The 21,173-nt window shown below is 45.1% G+C and overlaps 1 protein-coding gene across 2 annotated transcripts in view; it reads left to right on the top strand.

The window, feature by feature from the left end:
• The window catches only part of HSH2D (hematopoietic SH2 domain containing), a 42,781-nt gene extending 21,612 nt beyond the window's left edge, over positions 1-21,169 (top strand). For both annotated transcript variants that reach the window (XM_033957334.1, XM_033957333.1), the window contains exons 3-6: positions 5,356-5,445; positions 15,052-15,217; positions 17,130-17,486; positions 19,685-21,169. In XM_033957334.1, the coding sequence (XP_033813225.1) occupies positions 5,356-5,445; positions 15,052-15,217; positions 17,130-17,486; positions 19,685-20,245 (1,174 nt within the window). In that variant the 3' untranslated portion in view covers positions 20,246-21,169. The remainder of the gene's footprint in view (positions 1-5,355; positions 5,446-15,051; positions 15,218-17,129; positions 17,487-19,684) is intronic.
• The last annotated feature ends 4 nt before the right edge of the window (positions 21,170-21,173 follow it).

The raw sequence follows: 21,173 nt of genomic DNA, 5'->3' as shown, positions 1-21,173 counted from the left end.
GCCTTGAAACACTTTATTCCATCCCCGCTGTGCCGGGCAAATTGGATGCCAGGTACCGCACGGTGCACCATAAGGGGTTCGATGGTTCCCAACTCTCCCATCAATCCTTTTTGGTGGAGTCCTCACTGAAGCGGTCTCACCTCTCCCAGGTCTAAGCTGCCGTTCCGCCTGGTAGAGAGGGCAAGACCATGGACCGATTTGGCAGGAGGATTTATCAGAACTCCATGATGACATCCAGGGTGCTGAACTACAACTTCCATTTCATCACATATTTTGAGTTCTTCCTGTCGGTACTCCAGAAGTTCTTGCCCTATGTGGACCCTAGGGCACAATCTGAATACCAGGAGGTTTTGGCCTCGCTGTCCCAGCTCCGGTTACAGCTGATGCAGTCATCCTACGATGCCTTTGAGCTCTCTGCTCGGGCTACAGCATGTGCGGTGGCCATGCGCCGGCTGGCGTGGCTCAGGACCATCGATATGGACCCTAATCTCCAGGACAGGCTTGCCAATGTTCCATGAGCTGGTACCGACCTATTTGATGAATCCATTGAGGTGGCGACCAAGAAGCTCTCGGACCACGAGAAATCCTTCCAATCCATCCTGCGTCCGAAGCCTAAGCCTGCTCCTCCTCGTCCATCACGCCCACCATTGATATACCAGTGGCGTTACCCACCTAAGCAGGCTCCCCCATCCGAAAGCCTGTGAAACGGCAGCATTCCCATAAGCACCAACAGAAGCCTCAGCCATCTACTGTCCCTAAGGCTCCTCAGCCCTTTTGACTGTCTCATAGAGGGCATAACTTCTATCATTCTGCCATTTTCAGTTGCTCCACCAATTGGAGATCGTCTCCATCACTTTTACCATTGATGGACAATCATTACCACTGACCTCTGGGTCCTCTCCATCGTCAGAGAAGGATGCTCTCTCCAGTTTGATCGAGCCCCCCCCAGAACATCCTCCAAGAGAGTATCCTTCCAACTTGACCCAGGCCACCCTTCTTCTTCAGGAGGCTCAGGCTTTATTACAGCTCGGAGCTGTCGAGCTGGTTTCTGTGTCTCGACAGAACAAGGATTTTTACTCCCGGTACTTCCTTGTTCCGAAGAAGACGTGCGATCTGCGTCCCATTTTGGATCTGAGGTTCCTCAACAAGTTTCTGGTCAAAGAAAAGTTTTGCATGTTGACCCTGGCATCCCTGTATCACCTCCTCGAGCAGCACGACTGGTTATGCTCTCTGGATCTCAAGGAGGCCTACACTCACATTCCCATTCATCCGGCCTCACGTCAATACCTCAGATTCAGGGTGGGACATCTTCATCTTCAATACCGAGTGCTTCCCTTCGGCCTGGCCTCGTCACCCAGAGTCTTCACCAAGTGCCTGGTAGTGGTGGCCGCAGTGCTCAGAAACCACGGCCTCCAGGTGTTCCCCTACCTGGACGACTGGCTCATCAAGGATTCCATGTCTTAGGGAGTCGTCTTCGCGACCCAGAAGACGATTTGGTTACTGCAACATCTGGGGTTCGAGATAAACTTCCCGAAATCCCATCTACAACCCTCCCAGACTCTTCCCTTCATCGGAGCTGTTCTAGATACTACCCAACTCAGAGTGTTCTTCCCTCCCCAACGGCTGGAAGCTCTCCTCCATCTTTGCCACTTGGTGTCCTCTCACCCGTCCATCTCGGCGAGACACATGGATGGTTCTCCTGGGCCACATGGCCTCTACAGTTCACGTGATTCCTTTTGCCAGACTTCACCTCAGGATTCCCCAGTGGACCCTGGCATCTCAGTGGACGCAGATATCCGACCCTCTGTCCCGACACATCCAGGTCACTCCTCTGCAACAGTCTATTCGCTGGTGGATGCTATCCTCCAATCTATCCATAGGTTTGCTGTTTCAAACGCCCTCCCATCAGAAAGTCCTCACGACCGACTCGTCCACTTATGCTTGGGGGGCTCATCTGGACGGTCTCCGCACACAGGGTTATTGGACCAGCACGGACCACCAGTGCCACATCAATCTCCTGGAACTCAGGGTGATTTTCAATGCTCTCAACGCTTTCCAGCACCTGCTCCAAGACAAGGTGGTCCTCATTTGCATGGACAACCAAGTCGCCATGTATTATATCAACAAGCAGGGGGGCACGGGATCGGCCTCCCTCTGTCAGGAAGCTCTGAAAGTTTGGGATTGGGCGATTCGCCACAACACCTTCCTCAAAGCTGTCTACATTCAGGGGCGGAGAATGCCTTGGCGGACAACTTGAGTCATCTGCTGCAACCTCATGAGTGGACCCTCCACTCAACGCCCCTCTATCACATCTTCTCTCAGTGAGGAACACCTCAGATCGACCTCTTTGCAGCCCCTCACAACTTCAAACTGCCTCAGTTCTGCTCCAGGATCTACACTCCTCACCGCCTCGAGGCAGATGCTTTTCTTCTGGACTGGACAAATCTCTTTATATATGCGTTTCCTCTCATTCAGAAGACTCTAGTCAAACTCAAGTCAGACCATGCCACCATGATTCTGATTGCTCCACGGTGGCCCAGACAACCTTGGTACTCCCTTCTACTTCAACTCAGAAGCAGGGACCCCTTCCTACCAGTGTTTCCATCGCAACTTACACAGCATCAGGGATCTCTACTTCATCCCAACCTGCAGTCTCTACACCTGACAGCTTGGGTCCACTCAACGTAACCCCTCTCCAGTTTTCTCAACCTGTCAGAGATGTCCTAGAAGCTTCAAGGAAGCCTGCTACTAGACAATGCTACCACCAAAAGTGGACTAGATTTTCTGCTTGGTGTTTTTCTCATCATCATGAGCCACAACACTCCTCACTGTCTTCAGTTTTGGATTATCTTTTGCACCTTTCTCATTCTGGCCTCAAGTCTACATCGATATGAGTCCATCTTAGTACAATTGCTGCTTTCCATCAGCCTCTTCAAGGGAAACCTCTCTCTGCTCATCCGGTGGTTTCCAGATTCATGAAAGGACTTTTCCATGTCAATCCTCCCCTCAAACCGCCTCCAGTAGTTTGGGACCTTAATGTTCTTTCTCAACTTATGAAACCTCCATTTGAACCTCTTAACAAGACTCATCTGAAGTATCTCACTTGGAAAGTGGTGTTTCTCATTGGCCTCACTTCCGCTCGTCGAGTTAGTGAGCTTCAAGCATTGGTTGCTGATCCACCTTTCACAGTGTTCCAACATGACAAGGTGGTCCTTCGCACTCATCCAAAATTCCTCCGCAAAGTGGTCTCGGAATTTCATCTGAATCTATCCATTGTTCTTCCTGTGTTTTTTCCAAAGCCTCACTCTCATCCTGGAGAATCAGCTCTTCACACTCTGGACTGTAAACGTGCTTTGGCTTTCTACCTGGAATGCACCAAGCCACACAGAACTGCTCCTCAACTTTTCATCTCCTTTGATCCGAACAAGTTGGGACATCCCATCTCTAAGCATACCATCTCCAAATGGATGGCGGCTTGTATCTCCTTCTGCTATGCCCAGGCTGGATTACCCCTTCACAGTAAAGTCACAGCCCATAAGGTCAGAGCAATGGCAGCTTCTGTAGCCTTCCTCAGATCGACACCGATTGAGGAGATTTGTAAGGCTGCCACTTGGTCCTCGGTTCACACCTTCACTTCACATTATTGTCTGGATACTTTCTCCAGACGGGATGGACAGTTTGGCCAAACAGTGTTACAGAATTTATTCTCCTAAGTTGCCAACTCTCCCACCATCCCATTGTGGTTAGCTTGGAGGTCACCCATTAGTGAGAATACCTGCCTGCTTGTCCTGGGATAAAGCAATGTTACTTACCGTAACAGTTGTTATCCAGGGACAGCAGGCAGCTATTCTTATGTCCCACCCACCTCCCCTTGGTTGGCTTCTCTGCTAGCTATCTGAACTGAGGAGACGCGCCCTGGTGTGGGCGACTCAAAACTTCGAGTTTCTTCAAGCAAAAATGCTTGTGAGGCGTCCGCATCGGGGCTCCGTTGGATCACGTCACCCATTAGTGAGAATAGCTGCCTGCTGTCCCTGGATAACAACTGTTATGATAAGTAACATTGCTTTCTCTTCCTAAGAGTAAGATTGGTGTTGTGTTTTCTGAGATTTAGAAAGCTGGTAAAAGCATTTCGGTCTCAGAAACTTTAAAGTAACCTCCTCTTGTACTAAACTGTGCTATCGGTTTTAGCGTGGGGAGCTGCGCTGAATGGCCCGCGCTGCTCCCGATGCTCATAGGAACTCAATGAGTGTCGGGAGCAGCATGAGCTATTCAGCGCGGCTCCTCACTCTAAAACCGCTAGTGCGGTTTAGTAGAAGAGGGGGTAAATGTTGTAAAATTTTAGTTTTGAATTTTAAAGTTTGTATATTTGTAGATATGTCTAGTATTCTTACATTGTAACCCGTGCTGAACCAGATTTGGTTAGTAGTGAAATATAAATTATAATTGTAATTAGATATATATACAAAATATGTAAAAGACAGTTTGAAATTTCATAACGGCAGAATATGTGTGCCCCAGAAAATGTATCTATCATTATGTTGCCTGCTTTGAGTTGCACATAACTGTTTGCTAATGTCTGATTTTGACTGGGGATTTAATCGTGCTAGGAGATAGGGAGTTTGTATGTACCTCCCGAGATTTCAAGCCACCCGGAATTGCCAAAAATGTAGAGCTTTGGAATATAGCTCCTTAATCATCTCCCTGCAGATGGTGCAAGCATCCAAAATATGCCTCTTTACATGTATAACGAGCAACAATGTTGCTTAGACATATGAGTAGCACATCGTAGATGTACAAAGCCTTGAGTGCTACTCTTTCTTTAATTTTCTTATGCAAAATGGTTTTCCTGATAGATATCTCATCAAATGCACATGCTTCTTTGGCAATGTTATACATGTGTGTGTGTGTGTGTGTGTGTGTGTGTGTGTGTGGTGGTGGTGGTGGTGGGGGGGGTCTTGAGTTGGCCAAGCCTTTTCTAAAATGCCTATGTATTTCTTTAAAAAAGAAATCTAAAAGCTCTATGCAGGGATCCTCCACATGCAGTGATGGTTTAAGATCTCTAGATGGTGCTAAAGCATTGGGTATCGTAAAGGAAGTTTGTTATTTTGATGGAAGGTTTGAGGGTAACTGCTCCTCAAGATAGCTCCAGGATGAAATGCAGGTAAGGTTCATGATTGACAAATTCTATGTCCGTTCTTGATGTTTGTTCAGCATTTCTAGGCAAACAGGTAAGGACTGGTTCTTGTATCGCATGACTGCTTCTGCTGGGCAGGAATCTGCTGGCTAGTCCATTAGCTTCTATGCCAACCACTTCAGCATACTGTAATTTGATATCTGCAAATTTGTCTTTCATAGGGAGGCTGAGAATTTATTGCAGGATAAACCTCCTGGGTGTTTCCTTGTTCGAGTCAGTGAAAGTCGTCTTGGATACACCTTATCATACAGGTAGGAAAGCAAAGAGCAAATGTTGCCGCATAACAATGGCTAACTGTATTAAAACTCTACAAGACTTTTCACTTGAGCCCTCCTAGCACATACCTGTAGCAGATGTTCTCATCTCTGGACCCCTTATCCCTCAACTGCCTCCTTCGCTCCCGCATACCTCTTGAGATGTTCTCCGGCGTGAGCAGCATCTTCCACCTGCTGCTCGTGTTGGCCTCGGCTCCTTTCTGACATCACTTCCTGGTCCTAGCACCCCGCCCCCATTTACAAAACCGTAGTGTGGTTTTTAGCGCTGGCTGCAGTGGTAACAGCTCCGATGCTCATGGAATTCCTATGATTTTACATCAAAATAACCCAATAGCAGAAATGACAAAATCAAGAAAAAGGAAAAATCTCTCCAAATACTGTGTGTAGTGACAGCAAGACAAAAGAAACACCAAAATTCAATAAATTTAGTAGTAATAATAATGGAATGGTGGGATGGGCCCTCAGTTCACACAACTTCACAGCCAAGGAATTCACAGAACCCCTTAAGGAAAGCTGTCAGAAATAAAACCCAAAAGGGTAACATGTGCTACATCCCCGGGCCCTAACCCACCAAGTGATAGTGAACAATCATGTAAAGCAATAAGACCCAAATTCTGTAACCGGCGCCTAAAGTTAGGCTCCTATTTCAGAGGCGCCCATCTAGATAGGCGCCTATCTAAATCGATTAACAAGCCCAATTAAGCTTTTTAATCAGCAATAATTGAAACATAGGCGCCTATCAAGGAAGAGCGATTCTGCAACAAGGCGCCTCTAAAAATTTAGGCGGCCTTCCAAAAAAAATAGGCGCCATGCATGTTGGGCGTGGCTACATGTTAGGCGCCTTGTTGCAGAATCGCTGCTCTTAAGCGTGCTCAAGCGCTCAGCTAGGCGCCAAATTTTTAGTTGTGTCTAGAGCTGGCCTATTTCTGGGGCGCCTCCAAAATAGGTTCCGCTCAGTGTGATTCATTAAACAGCACCCAATTTTTCTTGAATCGTGCTGAACAGTGCCTAAGTAGGCGCCTAACTTTTGGGTGCTTCTTATAGAATTTGCCTTTAAGTGCCTAAACAATATCAGTCAGAAATTAAAGTAAATCAAGTCATTGTCGCTAAACGCATACAGCGACTCTCATAATGAAGCAGTCACTGCAATTCATTTTTTCAGTCACAGCCCCTCAAACATGGAACTCACTCCCTATTTATTTAAGGGAAGAACGCAACTTGGATAAATTTAAGAGCAAATTAAAAAGCTTTCTTTTTAAGGATGCATTTAATAATTAGTAAGCCAGTCTTGTGGCCAGATTTTAACTTCACTGTATAGCTTCTTTGAAGTATACTGATTTTTCCTTCCCTCTTGTTTTTCCCTTGAACGTCTTATTTACTACCAAACAATTTATATTTCCTTCCCTTTCCTCTCCTTATGTTTCATGGGTCTCTAACATAAGAACATAAGAAATGCCTCTACTGGGTCAGACTTGAGGTCCATCGTGCCCAGCAGTCCGCTCACGAGGCGGCCCAACAGGTCCAGGACCTGTGCAGTAATCCTCTATCTATACCCCTCTATTCCCTTTTCCAGCAGAAAGTTGTCCAATTCCCTCTTGAACCCCAGTACCGTACTCTGCCCTATCACGCCCTCTGGAAGCGCATTCCAGGTGTCCACCACATGCTGGGTAAAGAAGAACTTCCTAGCATTCGTTCTGAATCTGTCCCCTTTCAACTTTTCTGAATGCCCTCTTGTTCTTTTATTTTTTGAAAGTGTGAAGAATCTGTCCCTCTCTACTCTCTCTATGCCCTTCATGATCTTGTAAGTCTCTATCATATCCCCTCTAAGTCTTCTCTTCTCCAGGGAAAAAAGTCCCAGTTTTTCCAATCTCTCAGCGTATGAAAGGTTTTCCATCCCTTTTATCAGACGTGTCGCTCTCCTCTGAACCCTCTCGAGTATCGCCATATCCTTCTTAAGGTACGGCGACCAATATTGGACGCAGTACTCCAGATGCGGACGCACCATCGCTCGATACAATGGCAAGATAACTTCTTTCGTTCTGGTTGTAATACCCTTTTTGATGATGCCTAGCACTCTATTTGCCTTCCTAGCAGCCGCCGCGCACTGTGCTAACATTACTCATTAGTCTTGCAAGACTTAGTTTTGTCGTTTGTTGTATTGTTCCCTCAATTTTGTAATTTTAGTAATATGCACATCGCTTAGAATTCTGATTAAGCGATCAATCAAATCTTTATTAAACTTGAAATTTGAAACTGACCACATAGCAGGGAAAATAGTTCATGACCAAAAAGGTACTTTTCGTTGGGCTCTTAGAAGAATCACTGGCCCGGACGAAAAGATGCTCTTGCCTTAAGAGTTCAATGGACTCCGTTTTTAGGGATGAACCCTCTTCTTCAGGAACTGGGAGCAGCTTAGCAAAAGGCTAAATCAACCTGCCGTAATGGAGAATGTATGAGCATTGGAGCTGTTATCGCTGCAGATGGTGCTGAAAATCCCAGCATCCCTGGGAAGACAGCGCCCAGGGCGGTCTGCTTCCCCTCCCCGGTCCCCTTTCTATGCCACTGCTTAATGTACCAAATGGGGCTGCTGTTCAGAGTAACAAAAACATGTCAATTGGGTATGTGATAACAATTCATTATAGATGTCCTCAAATCCACACCCATTTGTCAATGGAGTGTAATTTCAGTTTTGGGATTCCCACCATTCTGCTGTGTTACAATAATGGGGAACCCACAAAACATCAATTAATATGTAATATCAATAAATCATTGAATACGTAAAAATGTTGCATCAAAAAACATTCAGTGCACCTTGCAATATTTATTTATTTAGCTCTTTTGCTCATGCCTTTCATGCATTTCATTTTCATATTCCTCACTTAAAAACCCTACTGCAAATCTTACATCTCTTCACCCTTCCTAAAGAGAGGAACGATGCATGAATTTATTTATGTATTAAAATTTCTTAACCATCTTTATAAAGGGATTCACCCAAGGCGGAGTAAGAACATAAAAATATTCATACTGGGTCAAGCCAGAACTAAAAAAGCAGCAACATTCCATGCTACCAACCCAGGGCAAACCGTGGCTTTCCCCATGTCTGTCTCAATATCAGACCATTGACTTTCCCTCCAGGAACTTGTCCAAACCATTTTTAAAACCAGCTATGTTAACTACTCTTACCACATCTTCTGGCAATGCATTTCAGAACTTAACTATTCTCTGAAAAATATTTCCTCATATTGGTGTCTCCTGGTCTTTGTTATTTTTGATGAAGTAAAAAATTGATCCATTTGTACCCATTCTACACCACTCAGGATTTTGTAGACTTCAATTATATCTCCCCTCAGCCGTCTTCTCTCCAAGCTGAAGAGCTCTAACCTCTTCAGGCTTTCCTCATATAAGAGGTGTTCCATTCCCTTTATCATCTTGGCCACTCTCCATTGAACCTTTTCTAATTCTGCTATATCTTTTTTGAGATACAGTGACCAGAAATGAACACAGTACTCAAAATGAGGTTGTATCATGGAGCAATACAGAGGCATTGTAACATTCTTACTCTTCTTTACTATCCCTTTTCTAATAATTCCTAGTACCTTGTTTGCATTTTTGGCCGCTGCTGCACATTGGGCAGGTTTCAGTGTATTTTCAACAATGACACCTAGATGTTTTTCTTGGGTGATGACCCCCCCAAGGTGGACCCCTAGCATCCAGTAACTGTTTTGGGTTATTCCTCCCAATGCATAGCACTTTGCCTTTGTCCACATTAAATTTCATCTGCCATTTGGATGCCCAATCTTTCAATTTCCTAAGGTCTGCCTGTGATTTTTTTTTATTTATTTTTTTTTAATAGTTCACATGCGTTTTAACAACTTTGAACAGTTTAGTGTCATCTGGATTGGCCACCATTTGAACGGGCAACTGGGCTTGATGGACCATTAGTCTGACCCAGTAAGGCTATTCTTATGTTCTTATAATCACCTCACTCGTCGTTCCAATTTCCAGATCATTTATAAATGGAATCCGATGTTCGGCTACAAAATGGGGGGATCAGTGCTAGGGGGAAAGTAACCTTGAAAAAGACCTGGGTGTGCTGGTGGACACGACAATGAAATCAACGGCACAATGTGCAGCAGCCTCAAAGAAAGCAAACAGAATGTTGGGTATTATTAAGAAGGGTATTACAGCCAGGAAGAAGGAAGTCATCATGCCGCTGTATCATGCGATGGTGCGCCCGCATCTGGAGTACTGTGTCCAATACTGGTCACCGTACCTCAAGAAGGACATGGCGATACTTGAGAGGGTTCGGAGAAGAGCGACGAAAATTATAAAAGGTATGGAAAACCTTTCATACACAGACAGGTTAGAAAGGCTGGGGCTCTTCTCCCTGGAAAAGCGGAGACTTTCAAGATCATGAAAGGCATAGAGAAGGTAGAAAGGGACAGATTCTTCAGCCTGTTGGGAACCACAAGAACAAAGGAGGCACTCGGAGAAACTGAAAGGGGACAGGTTTAGAACAAATGCTAGGAAATTCTTTTTCACTCAAAGGGTGGAGGACACTTGGAATACGCTTCCAGAGGTTGTGATAGGACAGAGTACATTAAGGGGTTTCAAAGAAGGATTGGATAAATTCCTGAAGGATACGGGGATTGAGGGATACAGATAGAGGTAGAGATAGGTTATGAAAGGGTATAGATAGAAGGATAAGGAGGATTATAGGGTTTAGACAAGGATCACCTTACAGGTCATGGACCTGATGGGCCGTCACGGGAGCAGACTGCTGGGCGCGATGGACCTCTGGTCTGACCCAGCGGAGGCAACTTCTTATGTTCTTATGTCATGCATATTGGTGAGATAAGACCTCCCTTGACTGAACCCATGCTAACTCTGTCCCATTAAATCATGTTTGTCTTTGTGTTCCACAATTTTATTCTTTATAATTGTTTCCACTATTTTGCCCAGCACCAAAGTTAGGCTTACCAGTCTATAATTTCCCAGATCTCTCCTGGAACCCTTTCAAAAAATTGGCATAACATCAGCCACCCTTCAATTTTTAGGTACTACAGACAATTTTAGTGATAGATCACTAACAGATCATCAATTTCTTGTTTGAGTTCTTTCAGTACCCTATGATAGACACCAACTGGTCCAGGTGATTTATCACCCTTTAACTTATCAATGTGGCTTAGCATATCTTCCAGGTTCTCTGAGATTTCTTTCAGTTCTTCTACATCATCATTCTTGAAAAACATTTCTGGTTCAGGTGGATCTCTTACATTTTCTTCCATAAAGACCAAAGTGTCCCTGCTATGGCCTTATCCTTTTGCTCCTTGATCATCCAATGGTTCCACAGATTTCCTTGCAGGATTTCTGCTACTGATGTACCTAAAAAAATTTTGTTTCTATGAGTTTTTGCTTCTTAGGCAAGTTTCTCTTCATATTCTTTTTTTAGCTTTCATTATCAGTGCTTTGTATCTAACTTGAGAGTGCTTATGTCTCTTCTTATTTTCTTCATTGGATCCTTTTGCCAATCCTTAAAGGTAATCTTTTTATTTGACTAATTTTAATATATTTTTACCAACTTTCAGAGACCAAAAACTCCTTCTTCAGGTCAGATCAGGATACTATAACAGAAGTATACTGTACTGACCTGTGGAAGAAGATTTTTGCCTTTGAAAGTTAATTGTAAAATCTACTGGTCGAATAAAATGGTATTTTTCTTATTTTCCATTTTTTGTTTTGTTTCTGTTTGTTAATTTGTAAAGTGGTGATTTGTTATTTGTCAGCTTTATCAAATTTTCATCTGCTATCTTTATATTTTGCACAGTATTAGGGGACACTTGTCACTGTTTCTGTGGTGTTGCATTGTATGCAGAGTCTGGCTTCTTGGGGGTTCAGTTTAACTTTTATCTACATTTTTCTATGTTTAGTTTGTGATTACTTAATCCATATTGGATGAGGGTATATCTGTGTTCTAGAAAAGGACATGGTTTTCTGTTAGCATTGACTGTGCAGGATCGATCTGTATTAATCTGGCTTGTTTAATTTTACAATGGGTGTACTGATATTCTAGTGCTCACTGATTGCAGTGTTTAAGATGTTGCCTTTTTCTAGGTGCATCCTTGTTGTGTAACTCGTGAATTTTTACTAAAAATATTTTTTAATATATAGAGAGGGAAATGTTAAAAAAATGATCGTCCCCAGGTGTCAAATATACTAGGTACGTCACTGGATCCTGGGGAACTGAATTTGATTTCCACTGCAGCTCCTTGTCACCGTAGGCAAATCACTTAATGCTCCATTGTCCCAGGTACAAAAAAATACCTTGGATTGATAGCCCACTAGGGACAGAGGAAGTACCTGCATATAATGTGTACAATGCTGTGTACATCTAGTAGCACTGTAGAAATTGCTTTCCTTCAATGAATTAAATCTTACTCAGATTATAACCGGTGAAGATCAAGATGCTGTTTCTGCTACTTAATAGTTAATTTTCTCCCCCCTTTTATGAAGTCACATTAGCGTTATCGCTGACCGTGGAGGTAAAAGCTCCAGAACTCAAAGAATTCCTTTGAGTGTCAGAAGTTTTACCTCCATGGTCGGCAATTTAAAAAAACGCTAACGCGGCTTCATAAAAGGGGGAGGGTGTTGTTTTTTAATCTGATAGAGATTAGATATTATGGATGTTTTTTAGGAAAAGGAAGGAGAAGTTTTTGAAATGTTTAGTTCATGTATTTCCTGATGAGGCTTGTTCTACTCAGAAAATACAGAAATTGTTTTTTGACAATGAGGGCTAAGGTTTTACAATTAGGAGGGTTATTCTGGTTAAATTTCCAATGTACATGTGTGATCAATTTAGTCTACTAGGTGGTGTTCCTTTTTTTTTTTTTTTTTTATGAATCATCTCATCTGAATGCATTGTTGGTATCTAAAAATAGACATTCAGAGACCTTAGTATTTACTTCTGGGACATCTACCTCCTGTTATAAGAAAGTTTGCTCTGTAATTTGCATGCATGCATGATATGACGTTATATGTTAATTTCTTGGACTTGTGCCTTGGATTCTCTCCTCCAAATTGTGGACTAATATGGGTGATTTATAATATACTACAGTGGTGCCTCACACAACGAACTTAATTCGTTCCAGGAGCAAGTTTGTTATGCGAAAAGTTCGTTATGTGAAACGCGTTTTCCCATAACAATACATGTTAAAAAAAATAATTCGTTCTGTAGCATAAAATATGCTAAGATGACATAAAAAAAGATAAATTTTTGGTTATTATTTTTATTTAGATACATCTAAAAACATAATTGTTTTTTAAAACAACACACATTTTTTAAATTTAAAGACAGACTAAGTAGAGTCTAATTTTACAGTGAGAGAGGGCAGAGTCTCAGCGGGAAAAACTGGGACTTAACTGTTCATTTTTATTTTTTTTTTCTACCGTGTTTCCCCGATGATAAGGCAGGGCCATCAAATAAGACAGCCCCCCCTTTTTAGAAAAAAATGTAAAATAAGGCACCCCCCCGCAAATAAGCCACCCACCGATACCTGCGCTTACCCGAATCGGGTGGTACGGTGGGTGACTCCGTGTGGTCCCTGGCACCCCCGACACGATCGGGGCAAGAGGGAGCTCAAGCCCTCTTGCCCCCCCGACTCCCCGACACGATCGGGGCAAAAGGGAGCCCAAGCCCTCTTGCCCCGCCGATTCCCCAACTCCCCGACAATATCGGGCCAGGAGGGAGCCCAAGTCCTCCTGGCCACGGCGACCCCCTAACCCCACCCTGCACTACATTACGGGCAGGAGGGATCCCAGGCCCTCCTGCCCTCGACGCAAACCCCCCCTCCCCCCAACGACCGCCCCCCCCAAGAACCTCCGACCGCCCCCCCAGCCGACCCGCGACCCCCCTGGCCGACCCCCACGACACCCCCAACCCCCTTCCCCGTACCTTTCTGTAGTTGGCCGGACAGACAGGAGCCAAACCCGCCTGTCCGGCAGGCAGCCAACGACGGAATGAGGCCGGATTGGCCCATCCGTCCCAAAGCTCCGCCTACTGGTGGGGCCTAAGGCGCCTGGGCCAATCAGAATAGGCCCGGGAGCCTTAGGTCCCTCCTGGGGGCGGGGCCTGAGGCACATGGGCCCAACCCGACCATGTGCCTCAGGCCCTGCCCCCAGGAGGGACCTAAGGCTCCCGGGCCTATTCTGATTGGCCCAGGCGCCTTAGGCCCCACCAGTAGGCGGAGCTTTGGGACGGATGGGCCAATCCGGCCTCATTCCGTCGTTGGCTGCCTGCCGGACAGGCGGGTTTGGCTCCCGTCTGTCCGGCCAACTACAGAAAGGTACGGGGAAGGGGGTTGGGGGTGTCGTGGGGGTCGGCCAGGGGGGTCGCGGGTCGGCTGGGGGGGCGGTCGGAGGTTCTTGGGGGGGGCGGTCGTTGGGGGGAGGGGGGGTTTGCGTCGAGGGCAGGAGGGCCTGGGATCCCTCCTGCCCGTAATGTAGTGCAGGGTGGGGTTAGGGGGTCGCCGTGGCCAGGAGGACTTGGGCTCCCTCCTGGCCCGATATTGTCGGGGAGTTGGGGAATCGGCGGGGCAAGAGGGCTTGGGCTCCCTTTTGCCCCGATCGTGTCGGGGAGTCGGGGGGGCAAGAGGGAGCCAGGCGGAGAGAGGGCAGTTAAGCGCAGTGCCTGCGCGGAAGGATGCAGCTCGGGCGACTTCGTTGTGTGAAACGAAGTTCGTTGTACGAATCAAGACATAAAGTTCGTTGTGCGCAGCGTGCGCTGTGCGAGGCGTCCGTTGTGTGAGGCACCACTGTATTTCCCTTTTTTTCCCTTTTGAGAAATATGTTTAATTATGTTTTCACCCTGTTTTCTGTACCAAGTTTCTCTTGACATAACATTTGAAAATCTAATTTTAAAAAATTACTTTCAGGATTTCCACCATGAATATGCATGAGATCTAATTGCATACAATGAAGACAGTGCATGCAAATAAATCTCATGCATATTCATTTGAGAAATATTGAAGGACTGAGGTTGGAGACCCTTGCCTTGGAGTATTAAAGTACTATAATATTGTGACATAGCAAATGACAGCAGAAAAAGACCAGATTAGCCTATCCAGTCTGCCCAGTTGAGATTCTTCCACATGGGGTAGACTTCCCATATACATCCCAGCATCAACTCCTCTCTTCTTACTCCCATCTCCTGGGCTTTCAACCTTTTGCTAATAAGACCTAACCTATGAAATCCAAGCAGACCCAATCTACATTGTCGTTTACCCCATTACAAGAGGGATCTTGCCATTGACCTTCATAAGAATAGCCTTACTGGGTTAGACCAATGGTCCATCAAGCCCAGTAGCCCGTTCTCAAGGTGGCCAATCCAGGTCACTAGTACCTGGCCAAAACCCAGAGTAGCAACATTCCATGCTACTGATCCAGGGCAGGCAGAGGCTTCCCCCATGTCTTCATAACAGACTATGGACTTTTCCTCCTTCAGAATAGGAGAACTCTTGAGAAAAATAAAACCGATGTTCCTGTCGCCTAGAAAAGAGAAAACATTTTTATTATGTCTCCTCCTAGCATTCACAATCGGTGTAGGCACTTTTTGATCAATGTGTTGGATGACGGTCAGTTCCTTATTCATGGAGATACAAGAAAACACAAGACACTGGAAGATTTGGTGAACTTCCATCTCCTGAACCCGGTCCAGACATACAATGAACGATTAGTCCAACCATGTCAACAGGTAAGGTTAGACTGAAGGAGTGTCTTGCTATCACTCGTCTCGGAGACTGGGGTGGGGAAGAAAAATGAAGTTGGTGAATCCATATGTAGTATTGGACAGTTACAACAGCACAGAAACTCTTTTCTGATAATCTGTACTGCTGGGCCCCAGAGACTTGATTGGCAGTGGCACTATTTCTCAGTCATAGCCAATGGCGATCAAAACCATTATTAAATTGTGGTTAATTCTATGCTCAATCATAGTGGAAATACTTGCTTCTTATAAAATGAGCTCATGCCTAAAAACATAGGTGGTGCAGGAAGCACATATTTGTAGAGCAGGCATGCTCAGGGGAGGAGCGTGGGTGGCATTTCAATTTACACACATGGCTTATGCTCTAAAATGTACAACTGCTTCCAAACAGGTGTAAACAGGGGGCAACAGAGACATTTTCCCCCTCCCCATCTGGATTTTTATCAGCATCAGCTTTCCTATTAGTACCTGCTCCATAGAAAGCTCTGTTGGGTAATGCTAAAAATTACTTTGCTTCTTTCCCCCCTTGGAGAAATGTATGTGCCTTAAATGTATGAGCAATTTCTGCTGGATTTGTGTTAGGCACCCTCTATATCTTTATAAATGCTATGGGTCCAGTATTTAAAACCATTTAAACTGGCAGGAGGCTCCTGGCTATTGAAATGGCTTGCCCAGGGCTATCTTGGTTTACAAGCAGCACTTAACTGGTTAGTGTTGCTGAATATCCTCACTAACTGGTCATCCCCTAATTAGCTAGGCTAGGTTAGGGGTGGGGCATGGGTAGGGTTACCAGATGTCCAGGAAAACCTGGACATGTCCTCTCTTTAGAGGACTTTCCGGGTTTCCAGATGGACTTTCCAAACTCAGTTTGTCTGGGTTTTGGAAAGCCTCACGCTCTGGAGGGCCTTATCAAGCATGCACAGATGATGTTGCACGTATCGGCGCATGCTGGTGGCCCTCCAGACATGGGGCTGGAGGTTGGGGAAAAAGATGAGGATTTTAGGGGTGGGGGTTGAGGTAGAATGGGGTGGGGCCATGCATCTGGGTTTGTCCATCGTTAAATATGGTAACCCTAGGCATGGTTGGAGCACAAACTTAGTTGGTTAGTGGCGATTTTTTAACTGGCTAAGTATCCTAACTTGATGCGGTGAAGTTAATCAGACGCCAGTCTCAATATTAGCCAGTGCCTGGTTAACTTCCAGGTGATAGCCAAGAGTCAGATACTCTATGCCAGGAGCCACACTTACCCCAGCATTGAATATCCAAGGTCAGTTCAGCCAGCGGCTCATATGCCACTTTATCAGAACAGGCTGCATATTGGATGGTATGTGTTTTTATAGAATAAGTGCCTTCTTGCGCAATTAACCTAGACTCCCAGTTATAAAATTACCCTTCACATATAAAACATTAACCAAACCAGTGGCATAGTAAGGGGAGGGGGTCCACCCTGCACCCCATCTTTGTGGGGGTGCTGGCATCTGTCCTCCCCCCCTGTTCCTTCCCACTCCTTCCCCCCTCCCCCCGCTGCACGCACACCTTCACTTCCCCCCACCATACCTCTAGCTCTTTGCCGGCGCAAGCAGCAACTCCAACCTGTTGCTTGCACCAGTATAGGCTCTTCCTCTGATGTCACTTCCTGGTCCTGCACCTAGGAAGTGACATCAGAGGAAGAGCTGATGTCAACACGGGCAGCAAGTTGGTGATGCAGCTCGTGCCGAGAAAGTTAAAGAGGTACAAGGAAAGATAAGAAGTGTGCGTGTATGGCGGGGGGTGGGGGGAAAGGAGCTGGGGGTGGTTGAAGAGCACAAGGGAGGGGTGCCACTGCTCCGGGTGCCTCTCACCCTCACTATGCCACTGAACCAAACCAAAAGAATAATCACAATTACCTTTCTCTTTTCAGAGCAATACCTCGTTTACCAATTACAAAGGCTTGTTTCCGCATGATAAAATGCCTATAAAGAGAACTACAGATTGGCCAGCCAGACCTCACGATGCAACCGATTCCAGCAGTAGACCAGAGCTTAATCCACCATTACCAGATATATCGGGAAATGTCCCATCAAAACCTCCCATTCCTCTACCACGAAGGAGGTCAGAGCTTCCTACCCCTCCTGCTCCTCTACCAAGAAAAGTGTTGAGTGACCAGATCTCGGACAAAACGCATGAACCATCTTCCACGCTGCAAACTGGAGAGAGACGCCAGCTCTACCCTTCCATTACAGCAGAAATGAGAGCCATGAGCACTTCAAATGATACAGTGAGTATCGCTTAACTATCTTCTAAAGCTGTTAAACTAAATACAGCTTTATTCTTTTACATTTTATGTGTTTCAGCTGTTTGTCATTATTTTTGAACCACACGATTTGTAGAAAGTGTGGGTTACAAATTAATGAATGGCATATCTTTATTTAAATGACAGGGAAATGCAATGCGGTGGTTTCTTTCATCATGCATCAGTGTCTCATTGGCAATGATCTAAAGAAAGTTGTTTCTAAATTTCAATATTTGCTAAACTGCAGAAATAAAATGAAACACCCTCTTCCCTCCCCACCACCACAATTATAAAAGGATGGAAGATTTTCCAATGCATATTGTTATTATACAGGGTTGTTGTTTTTTTTTTTTAATTATTATTATATTGGTAGCTCTTAGTGTATGGGGTTTTGTTAGCCCCTAAACAGACTTGGTTTATAGGATATAAGCATGTAGAATTTAATTAATCCCAACTCAGCAAGTCTGATTTTCAGTGGGTGTGCTTGAAATATCCTTACACATAGGACATTCTGCATTTGTTTATTTTGTTGTTATTTGGATTTAACGCACACCTTTTTCAGTAGTAGCTTAAGGTCAGTGGCATAGTAAGGGGGGGCGGCGGACCACCTCAGGTGCTATCTCGGTGGGGGCGCTGGCACCTTTCCACCCCTCCCCATGCAACAGTCACACCCTCTCGTCTCCGCTCCATGTCACCTCTTTAAAATCTTCACCAACGCGAGCAACTAATCTACCCTGTTGCTCTCACAGGCCCAGCTCCTTCTGAAATCACTTCCGGGTCACAGGGCCAGGAAGTGATGTCAGAGGGAAAGCCAGCACGAGCAACAGGTGGAGAAGCTGCTCCCACTGGTGAAGATTTAAAGAGGTACGGGGGTGGGGAGGGTGCCAGTGTGGCGTGAGGGAGCGGAAGTAGTGGGGGGTGGAGAGAAGGGGGGGTTGGTGTGGAAGGAATGGGGGTGGGGCAGAGAGGAGGATGTAGGGGTCGCCGCCTCCCACCCTCACTATGCCATTGCTTAAGGTGAGTTATATTCAAGTACACTGGGTATTGTCCTATCTCTGGAGGGTTAACAATCTAATTTTTGTACCTGAGGCAATGGAGGGTTAAGTGACTTGCCCATGATCAGAAGGAGCAGCAGTCAGATTTGAACTGGACATCCTTGGATGTCAAGTCCAGTGCTTTGACTCCTCTACTCCATGCAATCATAGGAATATATGTTAACTACATGCAGAAATTCAGATCTATTGGATAAGACCTTAAAAACTGGATTGAGCTTCATTCTTTAGAAGACTAACTATACAAGCACAGCGTGTTCATTGTGACATCATCATAAATGCTCAGACCCAACTGTACCAGTAGGGGAAATTGGCATCAGAGCAACAATCGTAGGCAGCTATAAAGAAAAAACAAAAACCCCAAATACAGCTGGTGAGGGGTCTTGAGCAGATGTGCATGCTCTAGGACTGCTGCACATTGCCTCCTCTGATAGGAAGTTCAGAGGGGGTGGAACTCAGTGGGCCTTGTGTTCACCCATTTGCTCGAGGCACAATGCCAGACATTCTCACTTTGCTAAAGGATTGGCCTGGTGGAGATTGGTAGCAGAGGTAATAACACAGCTCTAGGATGGGAAGGGGAAGTGTTACGGAAGGGAAGAGGCTGGACACTGGGGGAGGTGTTAGGGATGGGGGAGGCTGTACACCGGAGGTGGGGGTTAGCAGAGAACCTGGAGAATTGGGTTTGATTCTCACTTTAGCTCCTTGTGATCCTGGGCAAGTCACTGAACCATCTATTGCCCCAGGGATAAAATTTAGACTGTCCACTAGGGACAGAGTAAGTACCTGCATATAATACATGTAACTGCTTTGGTTGTACAATTGAAAGGTAATGTATCAAATCCATGATCTTATACTGCACTTTAGCAAAAGGGAGATACAAGACATGGGGAAATAGCTTGAACCACCCTTGGGGAGGAGCACACAACTAAATATTTACCTAAGGAGCCAGATACCCTTGGAGAGTTAGGAAAACCAGAACTGAGACATGTTGCTAAATGTCACCTTTCATCTAGATCCCAGCCTGTCTTGCAATATTCATGAGACTTCACCTATATTTCAGTCAGCTCAAAGATAATTTTTTAAAAAAAATACAGAAACATGATGATGATGATTTTGATTATTGTTTTCCAGACATCTGTTATGTCCAAGTTGTATCCCTGGAAAAATAATATGAAGAAGTCGAAGAGTGTGGACTGTCTGGACCTGCTGGACACAAAACTGGAGATCGTACCGGAAGTGTCAGCTGTCTCAAGAAAAGTCCATTTCATAGAGACCCCAGACCTTGTAGAACAAGTCAGTGCTAAGAGTAGCCAAGTAAGCAATGTTGGGTCACCCAATGTTGGGAAGAAGCTGAAGAAATATATCCTGATGAACAAGGCTGTTACTACCCTGGCAGATGGAAAAATGGTACTGACCAAGAGAGCAGCAGGCACTGGTAGGGTAAATGCTGCTGTCCACAATCATTCGGGGCATCCATTAAATGCAGGTTTCACCAGTCAATCGGGCAACGTGACTACGAGCAAGAAACTGAATGAGCTGGGAATTTCACCTGCCGTTTTCAAGAACATCATGTCTCTGGCAATAAACAAGCAGAGATCTGGAACAGAAATGGTGACCCCATGCGGAAGAAGGCAAGTCAAACCTCCACAGGAGGAGTATCAGCGGCCACCACCTTTTGCCCCAGGGTTTTAGTTTGTGAGAGTGAGCCTGTGTAAAGATGCAGGATATCCTGGAGAGATTTCTGTGACTGTGCATGCTGCGCCATTTTAAGACCAGCAATCATTGAAAGGCTAGGTGCTGTTCTCCCGCTTGAAGCAGAAGTGAAACTGGTAGCCAGCAGAAGGGTGAGCAGGCTCCAGCCAAGCTTCTTCATGACTTCACAGAGAGCCCTCCACCAATTAGCAACTTCAGAAGGAGAGTTTAGTTGATCACAGGAGGATCAGGAGATGCCATGGTTGCTTGTGCAGTGGGAGTTTGGTACCCTCATTGATTAAGAAAATGAACTGAAGGAAAAGTTTTGAGTTTGTCAGTGGCATTGACCACCACAATTGCCCTTGCTCTTTTCATGGGAAATATATCATTTGCATGAATAGTAGATAGTGGTGCTCTAAGAGAGAGTAAAGGTTATGGAGATGGAAGGGTTCATGACACTGAAGTCTGTCTAAATAAAGTATATTAGTATTGCCCTTTTGGACATGAGGTTAAGGGACATATATTTTGAACTTTACCATCTCCAAATAAATGTTTATCCAGAAGAATTTTCTTAAATGAGTGATGGCCACATCAATTTGATCATAAATTTTATGTTGCCTGATTTGACCTCTTTGCTCATCTGGTCACTATTGTGTATCGTGTTTGTGTGTAATCACAGTGACTTTCCGCGTCACTTTGCTTGTCTCCAGCCATTTTTGGTTATCTGCTCAAAGACAAGAACAGTTTTTAGTCTATTCTTCTATCTGTGCACCCTACATCATCTGGACCCCTGAGGAAGGCGTGTTTACCGAAACACGGACTGTGTAGGGTCCGGTTGGACTATTACATATGTACTATAAACTTATATTTGCATTTTAATGTTTTTATTGTGAAGAGCAAATAATAAATCATCTTTCAGGCTTTTGTT

The sequence above is a fragment of the Geotrypetes seraphini genome, chromosome 8 (genome assembly GCF_902459505.1).
Source record: "Geotrypetes seraphini chromosome 8, aGeoSer1.1, whole genome shotgun sequence".
NCBI classification, from domain to species: Eukaryota; Metazoa; Chordata; class Amphibia; order Gymnophiona; family Dermophiidae; genus Geotrypetes; species Geotrypetes seraphini.
Note: the sequence above shows the minus strand (reverse complement) of the source record. Positions and strands in the feature narration are given on the sequence as shown.